Genomic DNA, 12,821 nt, shown 5'->3' on the forward strand with positions numbered 1-12,821 from the left:
TGAAGGGTTAAAGAAGTACAAATTAGTAGTTGATAGTTGGGCATGGGAAGCATGGCAGAGGGAATGCAGTTGGCATTAATATGATGGCTAGGTAGAGGGCCAGGGGAGGGACGGAGCAATTGGGGGGATTGTTTTCTGAACATTATAGATGTCTAACCAATGTACTGTATACTTGAAACTAATTTAAATAAATTTATGCCAAAATAAATTTATTTTAAAAACCACAGGTTCACAACAATTATTGATCAGGCTGAATTAGGGAATAGAACCTAATATCAAATGATCTATGTGATACATTTGCACCCGGAAGTGTGACCCTAACACAAATCTCCCTGCTAGATGCCTTATATCAAATTATTCATTCTTTGTGTTCCTTTTCATGACTGAGGATAATCTGAGTGGGTCTTAATATTACTTACGATAAATTTGAGTGATCTAGAATAAGGCTTGTGTTGCGTCCATAGTTGTAAATCCGCACTAGGTGTCTTATGAAATGGTTTTTAGGTACAGATTTCTCACGCTCGCACTCAAAGTTCTGCCCAGTGTACTCTCAAACTTCCCAACCTATTTCTCACCAAAGGCTGCATCCACAATTAGATTACATGATGTTCCCTTCTCCTGAAGTATCCTCTTCTCCTTTTCCTGGCAAATACCTATCTACTCATGAAAAAAGCCATTTTTGATCCTTGAAGTCCATCTATGATTACTTAGGTATTCTCTCTGGACTATTCCATTCCTAGTCTTGTTTTGTCCTTGAATCTCTTTAGAATTTTGGAGAGTCTATGTTTCTTAAAGGTACTTCTCTTTTGTAAAGTATCGTGTGTGTGTGTGTGTGTGTGTGTATTCCTGAATTTTCTTCCTAGATTGTAATTTCTTTAGACATTATCAATCCTTCTCATTTTTGCTTTCTAACTTGGTGTCATGCATATAATGGGTAGTCAGTGTTTATTCCAGGAATTGAAAGAAGAGCTGCATTTTCTGGAGATAAGAATGATGAATCAAGTTATAATTTGTTTCCCAAATCAAATAACTAGAAGCCTAAAATTAATGAAGTTAAATAAACAAAGCTTTCTCGTGTTTATTTATTTGGAACACTGACACAGATGCTATTACGAAATATAATTTTATTAAGTATTGTTCTGTTTATGTTGAAATACAGAGTTGTCAGAATTGTTTAAAGTCCAAATGTAAATGTGTGAAATTTTTATATACCGAACAATGCAGATTAGTGCACCTGGCTTCCCTTATGTGGTAACTCATGTAAAGGAGCATTTTTTTTTTTTTGCTAACCTTCACCTTTGTATAATTAACGTCTAGCACAGAATCATATTTCACAGCTATCTTAGCATTCTAAAATGTGTTCTCATTCTTTTCCGACAAAGGACTAGACCTGTCAGGAGGCTATCATAGATGTTTGTATGTCTATGCTATCATCTCCTAGGTGGCCTCTCTTGACTATTCATCCTCAGTTTTGATCTGTCTTTGAAAAGCTCTTTCTTAATTTTAACTTTTGAAATGACCTCATTCTCTGAGTACCCTTCTATATAACCGTACAACTAGATCTATATATGAAAATGAAACTTTACTTAGTGGTAATAATTACTCTTTGTTGAACTCTTCCTATGTACCGATACTATGTAAAGAAGTATAGTAAATCCTTAGCAGTTTTACACATCAAAAGTGAGAAAGTAAGAACCCATATCTAACAAGGAGCAAGTCTAGAATTTGAACCAGATTTTATTCCAAAGCTTTTGTACTTAGCCATTATGTGATACTGACTTCCACTGGTAAGAGAATGTGACCACAATGTAGTCACTTTTAGTACTATTCTTGATTATGTAGGGTCATTTTAGAGCCTTGGTAAAGTGAAACTTATCTACAAATGATAGAAATGATTTGTAAAAGGTATTTAAAGGCAAATAGAATTTTCTTCATATCACTAATATAAACATTCATCCTATGAATCACAGGACTTTCTTTTTTTAATCAAAGAAATTTAGTTTTATGGAGCGCCTTCTCTGTATTGAGCTTTGTCAGGTGAGCAGAATCTGTGAAGACATTCTCATTTTTAATATCTGCAACCAAAGGCCAAGAAAGTCCATATGGCTTGTACATTTTACACATCTCTTTTGCTGAAGAACCGAGAGTTTAAACCCAGCGCTCATTCTATTATATAACATTATTTATATTAGCACCTCCCCCCAAAATGAAATACTTAGGTATAAAACTAACAAAATATGTACAAAATCTATGTGAGGAAAACTACAAAATGCTGGTGAAAGAAATCAATTAAATTCGGTCTCATAAAATATGTCAAGTAATTGAAATCATTTATAATATGTTTTCTGGACACACTGTAATTAACCTAGAAATTGATCATAAATCTTCCAGCTGTTTGATAATTAAGCAATGCAATTCTGACTACTCCATAGTCAAAACATCATATGGGCAATAAAATATTTGCAATTGAATAAAAATAAATATTACATGTCTGGAATGGACAAAAGAGTGGAGTTTTTTGTTTTTGTTTTTTTTAACCTTTACGTAGACAACTTTGAACACCCGGAAGTGTAATGGGACCTGCTGGTTCTCTCTGCTCTTTGTTGCTGTGACCTAAAACTGCTCTATAAAATAAAGTCCATTTTTAAAAAATGAATAAAATAAACAGGTAATGGAACAGATTTGGCCCATGGCCACAGTTGTTGACCCTTGGTTTAAATTTTTAATACCCCACAGAGGATAGAGGAACGTGCTAAACTTCACCAGAGGAAAATGCAGACAGTGGGAAACTCCACAGAACAATCTGGTTTCCTCAAAAATGAATAGGAAGAAAAATAGACAGATGGAGTGGGGAACCATTAGATTGAAAGACTCCTAAGAGGCATATCAATCAGTTGCAAAGTGTGGATATCTCATAGATCCTGACTCAAACTGAAAATAAAAAATATTTCAAATTCATGATATATATAAGCGATTGAAAATTTGAACACATTTGATATTTAATGATATTCAGGAATTAGCGTTATTTTGTCAGGTATGGTAATGATATTGTGGTTATATATTTTAAAAGTTTGCATCATTTGAGGTAGGATGAACTTACATGATGTGTAGGTTTTGCTTCAAAATATTATGGGCAATTTAGCTATATATTATGTGCAATTTAGCTACATATTATGAGAGAAGTGAATGGGATATAAGTTTGTCCATATATCAGTAACTTAAAGTTAGGTTATGATTCATGGTAGTTCATCACAGTTTAATGTGTTTAAAATTGTAAACATAAAAGTTAAAACAAACAAACTTCACTATACTTCCTAGCCATATTTGCTTCTCCATTGCTTTTAATTCTTATAATTTTTCCAATTTAATGTACACTCAAGCTATACTCTTTTAAAACTAAACACATATATCTAACTAGTTACATGTGGGATTGAATTTAGATAACATGACCAATTTTATACAAAAATGCCTTCCAAATTCTTATATCTGACCTGAATTAAAAGTGTTGTACAACTTGCAAAATCAGTCCTGTCATGCTGGTTTGCACTGTTCTTAATAGGTTGTAGCTGAGTATTCAGCATTGCTTCTAAGTGTTCTGCAATGGAACAGGTTTAGTTTTTAACTTATCAGATGTTTTATAAACTAGTTATGGATCTAGTGTATAGATCCACATGCACTAGATTCATAACTGCTGAGCTATATAGATCATTTTCTCTTTTGCTGTATAAATTGTATGCAACCAAATATGTCAATAATAAAGTTGACATATGTTCTATAATGTATCTTTTTTTGTTGTTTTACTTCAAGAACCTTATTGACAAATTCAGCATGCACCTTTAATTATTTTTAAGGGGTAAGGGACTATTTAATTTTTTGAAATAAGAGAACTTCAATTTACCCATTCTTGGTTTTGATTGATTGATTGGTTCATTCATTGATTCATTCATTTAACAGGCGACAACTAGGCATCTATTAAGTACCAGCTATTGTTCTAGACATGACGTCGCTGCCGTGAACAAAACAGATAAAAAACACTATGCTCATGGAACTTACATTTTAGTTGATGTCTGACAAATATTACAAATGACTAATAAAACATGTGGTATATTATATCATAAGTGCAATGAGGAAAAGTAAAGCTGAGAATGTTGAAATTTAATAGTAGAAGAGGGGTGCAATTTTAAATAATGCAGCCAAAGAAAGATTCAGTGACTTTTGAGTAGAGACTTGAAAGATTCGAAGGAGCAAGCCGTGTGGACATGTAAGAAAAGCTATTCTTTTCAGGAAAAGTATAAGTCCTTAAGTTTTACTCATTTTCCTCAAATAGACTTCATTTAAACCTCTTTCTATATAGATATTTAACATTAAAATCCTATTGACACTGTTAGATTTATTAAGTACCTTCTGTGATATAAAGCACTGGTTTACAAAGCAGCACAAGAAATGGTATCTCTTAAGGAGTTTGTATGCCAGATAGGGATATCTACTAAAAATTAATATAAGCAATTATATAAATGCTGGTGAGTGTTAGATTCTTTATTTAAAAAGAGGAAAAAAGAAAAATCCCTGAGGAGCTCGCTTAACCACATATAATCATAGTAAGGAAAGAGGTGAAACTTAAGCTGGGCCTTGTAAAAATAGGTAGAATTTATATTAGCATAAACAGTTCTGTGTTCTCTCTCTCTCTCTCTCTCTCTCTCTCTCAATCTACCATATGAGGCAGATATACCAAAGTCTCATTTCTCATCTAGTTCAATGTGTGTGTGCATGTGTCTATTTCCCCATGGCAGCATTTCAATTAGACTAGCTTGAACAACAGCACTGAGTAGAATGCTGGGAACAGTAAATACAATAGATAAGTTTAGATAATGTAAAGCTGAGAAATGAGGGAGGATGAAGGCCTGGGCAACTGTCTGGTTATCTATTGCTTTGCAGTCTACCCCAAACCATAGGGTTTTAAAATAACAGTTTATGTGTTGACTCGGTTCATTGGGCAGTTCTGCCTTGGTGTCGGTCCCACTCATTAAGTTGCAGTCAGATAGTGGCTGAGACATAAAGGTTTCTCAACATACATCTGGTGCCTGGTTGGTGATGGCTGGAACAGATGAGGATAGGTTGGTCATGTCTTCACATGGTCTTCCTAACTTGAGATTCCTCATTTAATAGTGGTCTCAGGGTGGTAGTACAACTTCTTACAGGTAGCCTATTTTCTCCAGAGCATCTTCCCAGAGACCTCGTCCAAGGCCAAAGCTTCAAGGCTTCTTGAGACCTAACTTAGGAAATAATGCAGTGTTACTTCTGCTGTATTCTCCTGGTCTGAGAAGTCAGAGGTCTACTCCAAAATAGAGAAACGGACTTTACTTCTCAATGAGTAAATGGCTGAGCACAGTGGTAGGGGTTGAGGTAGCTTGATGGCAACCACCTTGGAGACAAACTACTGTACCACTTTACATTTTTCCCTACCCCTTCACCCAAAAATGTGTATTAAAATAAATATGCAATCTAAGTATAGTTATATTTAGATTTTATTTAATTCTTAGACTAAAAAAATCCATTCATATTTATCATGGTTTGACTGTCAGCAAACTTTTTTATTTTCGTGTAACTGGAATATTTCTTGATTATAATAATTTCTGCTAATATACTAATATATACTAAAATATATATTCAAGTATACTAATTTTTTCATCTATCAGAAATTGGCATTGTTTTCTCAGGAATTTCTTGAGCTTAGAATTCTAATAAGGGGATTCAATTATTTTGTCAACATGATTGTAATTTACAAAACGACCATAATTGGGATGGTACAAAACTGGAGTTTGGGGGCTTTTGGTGCTATAGCTGTAGGGGTGCTATACTTAACATCTTTCTGAGCTGTGGAACTCTTTCTGCATTTTTGTTTCCTGGTAGAATTTGGAGGTGGGGGTGACAGATTAGATATGTTTAAGAAGCCTAAAGTCTATATTTGGAAACCCTAAAGTTCTTAAAAGTGCCACATTTACTCTTCTTTTTTTTTTTGAAATTGACAAAATAAGAAATTATTCAGAAAAAAGTTCATAAACTTTGGATTGAATCTATACACACATAACAGGATACGCAATGTAGTTTTCATATTGTCCCTGAATTATAGCTGAAAACAAAAGACATTGAACCTACCTTCTTCTAAGGGCAGAGAAACAGCCAGTAATAGGAGTAACCCCCAGGTACCCCCATCTTTAGCCCACTGAAAAGTGCCAAAGAAGAAAATAGGCCCCTCCCTGCCCATTTCCTTTTAGGAAGCTGAAATCTTTAAGCAAAGATACCTGTTAACCTACTTCTAGTTACTCTAGGAGATACAAAACCAAACAATTGGGGAGAGATGCTAGAATATGCATGTTGCAGGTGGTGGTAGGGACTGTCAGTTGGAGATGGGGCCAAAACCTTCTTGCTTAAGTTTGCAAATTCAAAGAATTACAATAGTTGCAGCCTGCACATGCCTGCACACCTGAGAGTTGGCCATGATGAGACAAAATTGATGCCTCTAATCTTGTTGTAAGTGGTGCCTCCTGAGAGCTTCCTTAACAGAGCATCCTGGATTTACATAAGTGGCCAGTGAGGAAGACGACTACTGCAGGCTTTCCTGGTTATAGCTTTCCCCCTCTCCCTATTTTTTTGTCCATCACAAGAGGAGAAGGTACAAAGGAAACACAGAGAGGTAAAAGTGCAGGAAGGGTGTGCCTGGTGCCCAGCTCTCACTTCCTAAGGCTGAACTACCAAAGGGAGGAAAACTTTTAGATACAAGATTCAAGTTTTAAAATAAAGTGAAGTGAGTCTTATAAATGGAAATAAGACTGGTTGAAAAAGTGATAGTGATTGAAACATTAAGGCATGAAGCCAAGATGTTAACAAATGTTTCCCAGTGTGAAAGGGGGCTTGAAAGAACAAAGATAAGTTAGATATTACAAAAATGAAATTGTTTGATTTCCTATATATAACATATATGTATATAGACAGCATATAACATATAACATATAATGTTATATATACAGACACACATATATAGGAAGGTGGGAAGTACCAAAAATAGAGTCACAGAATTTATGAGTCACCATGAGATTTACAAAAAGCGAGAATTTCAAGCTAGGAAATCAAGAGACGTTTCATTGAGGAGGTGACTTGTAGAATGAGCTTTGAGAAACGGGCGGGCATTTGGGCAATGTCTAGTTGGGATACAGGAATTCACAGGAAGGGAAGAGCTTGTGCAAAGGGGGCAAAAATGGAACATAATTGCGGCACGGAAGTACTGAACTGACTTAGAGGACCACTTTGTAGTCCAGGTTGGCAGAGACATTAGGCTGTGTGATGGAGATGATACGGATGGATGGGCAGTTTACATCAAATAGTGGTGGTGACTGAGGTCAGTGGTGCTAGTAGTCAATTATCGCTTGCTGAACGAATGAATAAAATGGAGTGCTGGCCAGACCAGGTGGTGGAGCCTTGCTTTTTTGTACTAAGCAATGGACAGCTAGTGAGGATTCTCTTTAGAAGAGAATCGCATAGGCTGAATTATGTTTCAGGAACATTACTAAGAATCCTCTCATTTCTACTCTTGGAAGAATTAGCCTAGCTAGAAGGTTTGACCAAAGAACAGTAGCAGGACCTCTCTAAGGGGCACACTCCAACCTCTGCAGACACTTCTTTTAGGGGACCCTAGTTGACCCCAGCATCGACACTTGCTGAGGACTCCTTTCTACCCCTAGATTCTTTCTGGCATTTCCAATCCACTTGGGCCACTCTTACTCCTTAGAATCCATTTCTGGCAGGGCCGTGAGAGTAGACAGACAGTACAAGACGCCCAGGACCGGAGGGACGCTGGGTCCCTGCAATCACCCATTCCTACCATGACGACATGAGCCTTGCTGGATCGCGTTCCCAAGCGTCAGTGGCGTCTGCTCCGAGCCCTCCATACTACAAGGGGGCGCACTCGGTCACTGGCCCACCTAGTTCCCTGGCGCGCGCTCTCCTTTGCCGCGCCGTGCTGGGCCACATCCTCGAACCCAGAAGCCACGTCAGAGTTCCACGACGACCAATCAGAACTGCCTATGTACTGACGGGGGTGGGGCTGCCGAGACAGGAGGAAGATGGCGGCGGGGGCGAGGTGAGGTGTTGGCAGTAGAAAGGGGGCCGGGCGCGGGAGGCGAGGGAACGCGGAGAGATGGCCCGCGCCGGCCGCAGGGGTAGGTAAGAAGTCGTCGCGCCGCGGGTGTGGGAGGGTAGGACACCTGGGCGCAACGGGAGTATGACGGGGCTGTACGAGCTGGTGTGGCGGGTGCTGCACGCTCTGCTGTGCCTGCACCGCACGCTCACCTACTGGCTCCGCGTTCGGTTCGGCACCTGGAACTGGATTTGGCGGCGCTGCTGTCGCGCCGCCTCCGCCGCGGTCCTAGCGCCACTCGGCTTCACGCTCCGCAAGCCCCCGGCTGTAGGCAGGAACCGCCGTCCTTACCGGCACCCGCGAGGGGGGCCGGGCGCGGCCGCTCCCCATCCCCGGCTGCGCTGGCGCGCGGACGGCCGTTCCCTGCAGAAGCTACCTGTACACATGGGCCTGGTGATCACTGAGGAGGAGCAGGAGACCAGCTACTCGGACATCGCAAGCCTCGTGGTGTGGTGTATGGCCGTGGGCATCTCCTACATTAGCGTCTATGACCACCAAGGTGAGGCTCGGCGCGGGTAGGGGGACCGGGGCCTCTCTGACCGCGGGGACCTTACATCGGTCCCCAGAGCGCACCGCTGATCGCAGCTCTTCCCGCTCCACGAGTTTCCCGTTTCGCAGCCCTTAAGTGCAAATTACAGTGTTAGAGCTTTCCAAGGAGGGAAATAAGTTTTATTGAACACCTGCTAAGTCCCTGAATTCCATTCAGTCGCTTTCTGTACATTTAAGAAATATTTATTATTCTTAATAATGCCCCAGTAAGGTAAATGGTATTTGTATTCCTTTGTTTCACAAGTGAGGGAGCTGAGGATCAACAGCATTCACTGATTTTGTCCAAAGTCACAAAGGTAATAGGGAAATTGAAATTTTAGCCATCTGTGTTTTTCTACATATTTGCCCCTTTATTACTGCAGTGTTTCTTCAGAGAAGTTCAAGGCACTGATATTATGTCACATTCAGTCTGTGGAGGTTTTATGCTTAAACTGAGTGGTGGGGCCAGGTTATGGTAAGTATGAGAGACTGAACTGGCAGACATGAAAACAGTCATCTTATGTCTTGAGAGGTTTGAGATGGATCCCTGATTCTCAATGGCCAACACAGTACTTGACATGATAATGGTCCTCTCATAGTTTTGACTGAGGGAATGTTCACCATAGGAAATTTTTGTAAACACTGATCAGGGCGCTACAAACCTAAAGCACTGTACTAGGCATTATCCTTGGAATCTTACATTTAATTCCATGGACCCTCAGGCTTACAGGGATTAGACACATACTCACATAAGTGATGTGGTCAATAACAAGAAATGCTGAGAGTAAGGAACCACTCTGAGGAGGAAGAGAGAAATCCTGAATGGAGGAACTTGAGAAGTTTAGGCAGAGAGATGGAATTTAAGCAGAACATGGAATTTATATGAGAAAGATATGGTTAAGGAATGCTCTAAATGTCAGGTTTGAGTTTCAGTCAGATCCTGAAAGCAGTGGAATTTCCTTAGAGATAATGATGTGGTGAAAAGAATGATTTGAGAGCCTCAGTATGAAGGACAGAAACGAATATTTTATTCTCTGTTCAAAAAGTTAAATTACTGGTATGCTCCACAGAAACTACAACTTGATTTTTAATCTTAAGTCTTTGTCAGATGGGTAGGTTTAAGTGTGGGATTTTGTCGGAAAGGGTACTAACTCTAACAAGGTGTTAGAGTAATCTTTGATGACCAGGTAGCCTGTCAACATCAAACAATGATTTTTCCAGTAAGGTAAAGTTTAATGTACTCAGCAGCGGACACTTCATGGAACTTGCCAGAGAGTGTGGTAAAGGAATAGAAATCATGAGACTGTTATGAGGCAATGTAATCTTTGCTTAAAATAATGCAACAGATAGATATATTGTCTCAGGAACAAAATAAGTGAAGCAGAAATGGAAATTAGTTAAAGCCTTTAAGCAATGACTTGCAAGTGAGTCACTTATATGTAGGTGACTTTTTTAAAGCAAGGTCCTCCACCTTCTAATAGGGAAGGAAAATGTGTAGCTAAGTAGTTTAACTTGATGACTGTGCCTGCTAACAGATGATAATATAGCTACACTTCCTTGTTCCGGCAATTCCTGTTAGTGAATTGCTGATGAGATTTAGAAACATCTCGTGTTATATTCTGTAAAAGAAAAATGATTGGTAATGAAAAGGGAGAAGTCAAGCTGACCAAGTACTGACTGAAAACCGAAAGGAGCTTTAAAGGAGCATTTTCAGTGAATGGATTTAGAGCTCGTGGTATCCTACTACAAAAACAATTTTAATTACTTCTTAAGAGATAAAGAGTAATTTCATTGTCTAAAATAAGATACTTTCCATTTACCCATTCTTGATTTTGATTGATTGAATCATTCATTCATTTACCAGATGACAGTTGAGTATCTATTAAGTACTAGGTACTGTTCCTGACATGAGAGTACACCAGGAACAAAAAAAGATAAAAATCCCTGTGTTCATGGAACTTAAACTTTGGTGCAAGTCTGACAAATATTATCAATGAGTAAAATATATAGTATATTAGATTATAAGTGTAATGAGGAAAAATAAAGCAGGGGAAGTGGGATAGAATGTTGAATGCCCATGGTAGAGGAGGGGTGCAGTTTTAAACAGTGAGTGGCCTTGGAAAGCCTCAGTGACTTTTGAGTATAGAGACCTGAAAGATGTGAAGGAGCAAGTGTGGACGTGTGAGAAAAACTATCTTTTTTCAGGGGAGGTATAGATCCTTAAGCTTTACTCAGTTTTCGCCAACAAACTTTTATTTAAGCTATTTCTATATAGATGTTTAACTTATGAAAAAATTCTGTCGTCATACTCATAAATGCCAGATTTATTGAGTACCTTCTGTGCTATAAAGCACTGGGAAACAAAGAAGTACAAGAAATGGTGTTTCTTGAGGAGTTTATACTCAAATTAGAAAAATTACTAGAAATTAATACAAGCAACTATATAAATGCTAGTGAGTGGCACTTTTTAAAATGAGTGTTCATTCTAATTATAATTTGATCTGGATTATATTTGCTATAAAAAAATCCATTGATATTTACCCTGGTTTGACACTGTCAGCAAACTAATCCTTTTATTTTTATCTCCCTGCAATACTACTTGAATATAATAATTTCTGCCAGTATGTCTTTCATCTATCAAAAATTAGAGGTGTTTCTCAGGAATTTCTTGAGCTCAATTCTAGTAAGAAGACTTGGCTATTTTTTTTCCTACGTGATTATATTTCAAGAAATGACTGTAACTGGAATGGTACAAAAATTGGAGTTTGGGGCTTTTTGTGCCATAGCCAGATGGGTGCTATGCTTGCTTAGGTTGTACTTGAAGGATGCCTGGATCCAAGTTATCTGGATATGTGTGATTGTCTTCAGTGATGGAATCTGTTCCATTAGTGCCATGCTGGAAACCTTGCAGTAGGATAGTATTTTTAAAATGTGGTCTCTCAACCATCCTGTGAATGAGTCTGCAGGTACTTATAAGAAATACAGGTTCAACACAGTTATCGATCTGACTGCTTAGGGAATGGGACCTTATTATCTCTCTATTTTTATCAAACAATTTATACACTGTTACACTGAAGTTTGACCCTAAAACAAATCAAAGCATACTTTGCTGCTTACTTTAAATCAAATTATTCATCCTTCATGCTTCTTTTCGTTAGTAAGGATAACCTGGGTGTCTTAATATTACTTACTATGAATTTGAGTGATCCAGAATACAGCTTGCCTTCTGTGTGAGAATTCAGTAAAAGACAAAAGGAATCTATTTTGTATTTCTTTTTAGTGTTGCGTCCATAGTTGTAAATCTGCACTAGGTGTCTTATGAAATGATTTTGGGTACACATTTCTCACACTTGCAAGTAAAAGGTCTGCCTGGTATACTGCCGACCTTCCCGACCTATTTCTTAATATTTTAGAGACCTTTTGCTGCATTTATAAATAGGTTACTTGATGTTCCCTCCTCCTGAAGTGTCCTCTTCTTTTCCTGACAAATGCCTATCTTTCTGTCAAAAGGCCATCACTCATCCTCGAAGGCCATCCCTCATCCTTGAAGGCCATCCTGTCACCTCTTAGGTAGTCTCTCTTTATTATTTCTTCCCTAATGTTGCTTTATCCTTGAATCTCTTTAAAACTTTGTACATCTCTAAAAGTACTTTTGTTCTCTATTTTGTAAAGTATTAGTCATATGTATGTCCACCTGAATTTTCTTCCTAGAGTGTAAGCTCCACAATCTATCCTCATTTTTATTCTGCAGAGTATCACTTGGTGTTATGCATCTAATGGCTCGTCAGAATATATTCCTTGAATTGAAAGGAAGGCTGCATTTTCTGTAGATGAGAATAATAAACTTAGTTGGAATTTCTCAACACAAATACTACCCCAAAGCCTCAAAATAATGGAGAAAAATGAACATAGTTTTTACCTTGTTTAGTTATTTGGCACATTGACACATGTTATTGGCAAATATTTTGAAATACAGAGTTGTTGGAAGTGTTGAAAGTCCAAATATAAATGGGATTACATTTTAATATACCAAACAATGCAAACTAGTGTACCTGGTTTCCTTTATGTGGTGACTCATGTAAAGGAGCATTCTTTCCCT

The 12,821-nt window shown here is 38.1% G+C and overlaps 1 protein-coding gene across 1 annotated transcript in view; it reads left to right on the forward strand.

Annotated features, from left to right (window-relative positions):
* The first annotated feature begins 8,106 nt into the window (after nucleotides 1–8,106).
* The window catches only part of NUS1 (NUS1, dehydrodolichyl diphosphate synthase subunit), a 28,036-nt gene continuing 23,321 nt past the window's right edge, over nucleotides 8,107–12,821 (forward strand). Inside the window, exon 1 of the mRNA XM_006926123.3 lies at nucleotides 8,107–8,693. Coding sequence (XP_006926185.1) covers nucleotides 8,279–8,693 — 415 coding nt within the window. The 5' untranslated portion in view covers nucleotides 8,107–8,278. The remainder of the gene's footprint in view (nucleotides 8,694–12,821) is intronic.

Source organism: Pteropus alecto, unplaced genomic scaffold (assembly GCF_000325575.1).
Source record: "Pteropus alecto unplaced genomic scaffold, ASM32557v1 scaffold79, whole genome shotgun sequence".
NCBI classification, from domain to species: domain Eukaryota; kingdom Metazoa; phylum Chordata; class Mammalia; order Chiroptera; family Pteropodidae; genus Pteropus; species Pteropus alecto.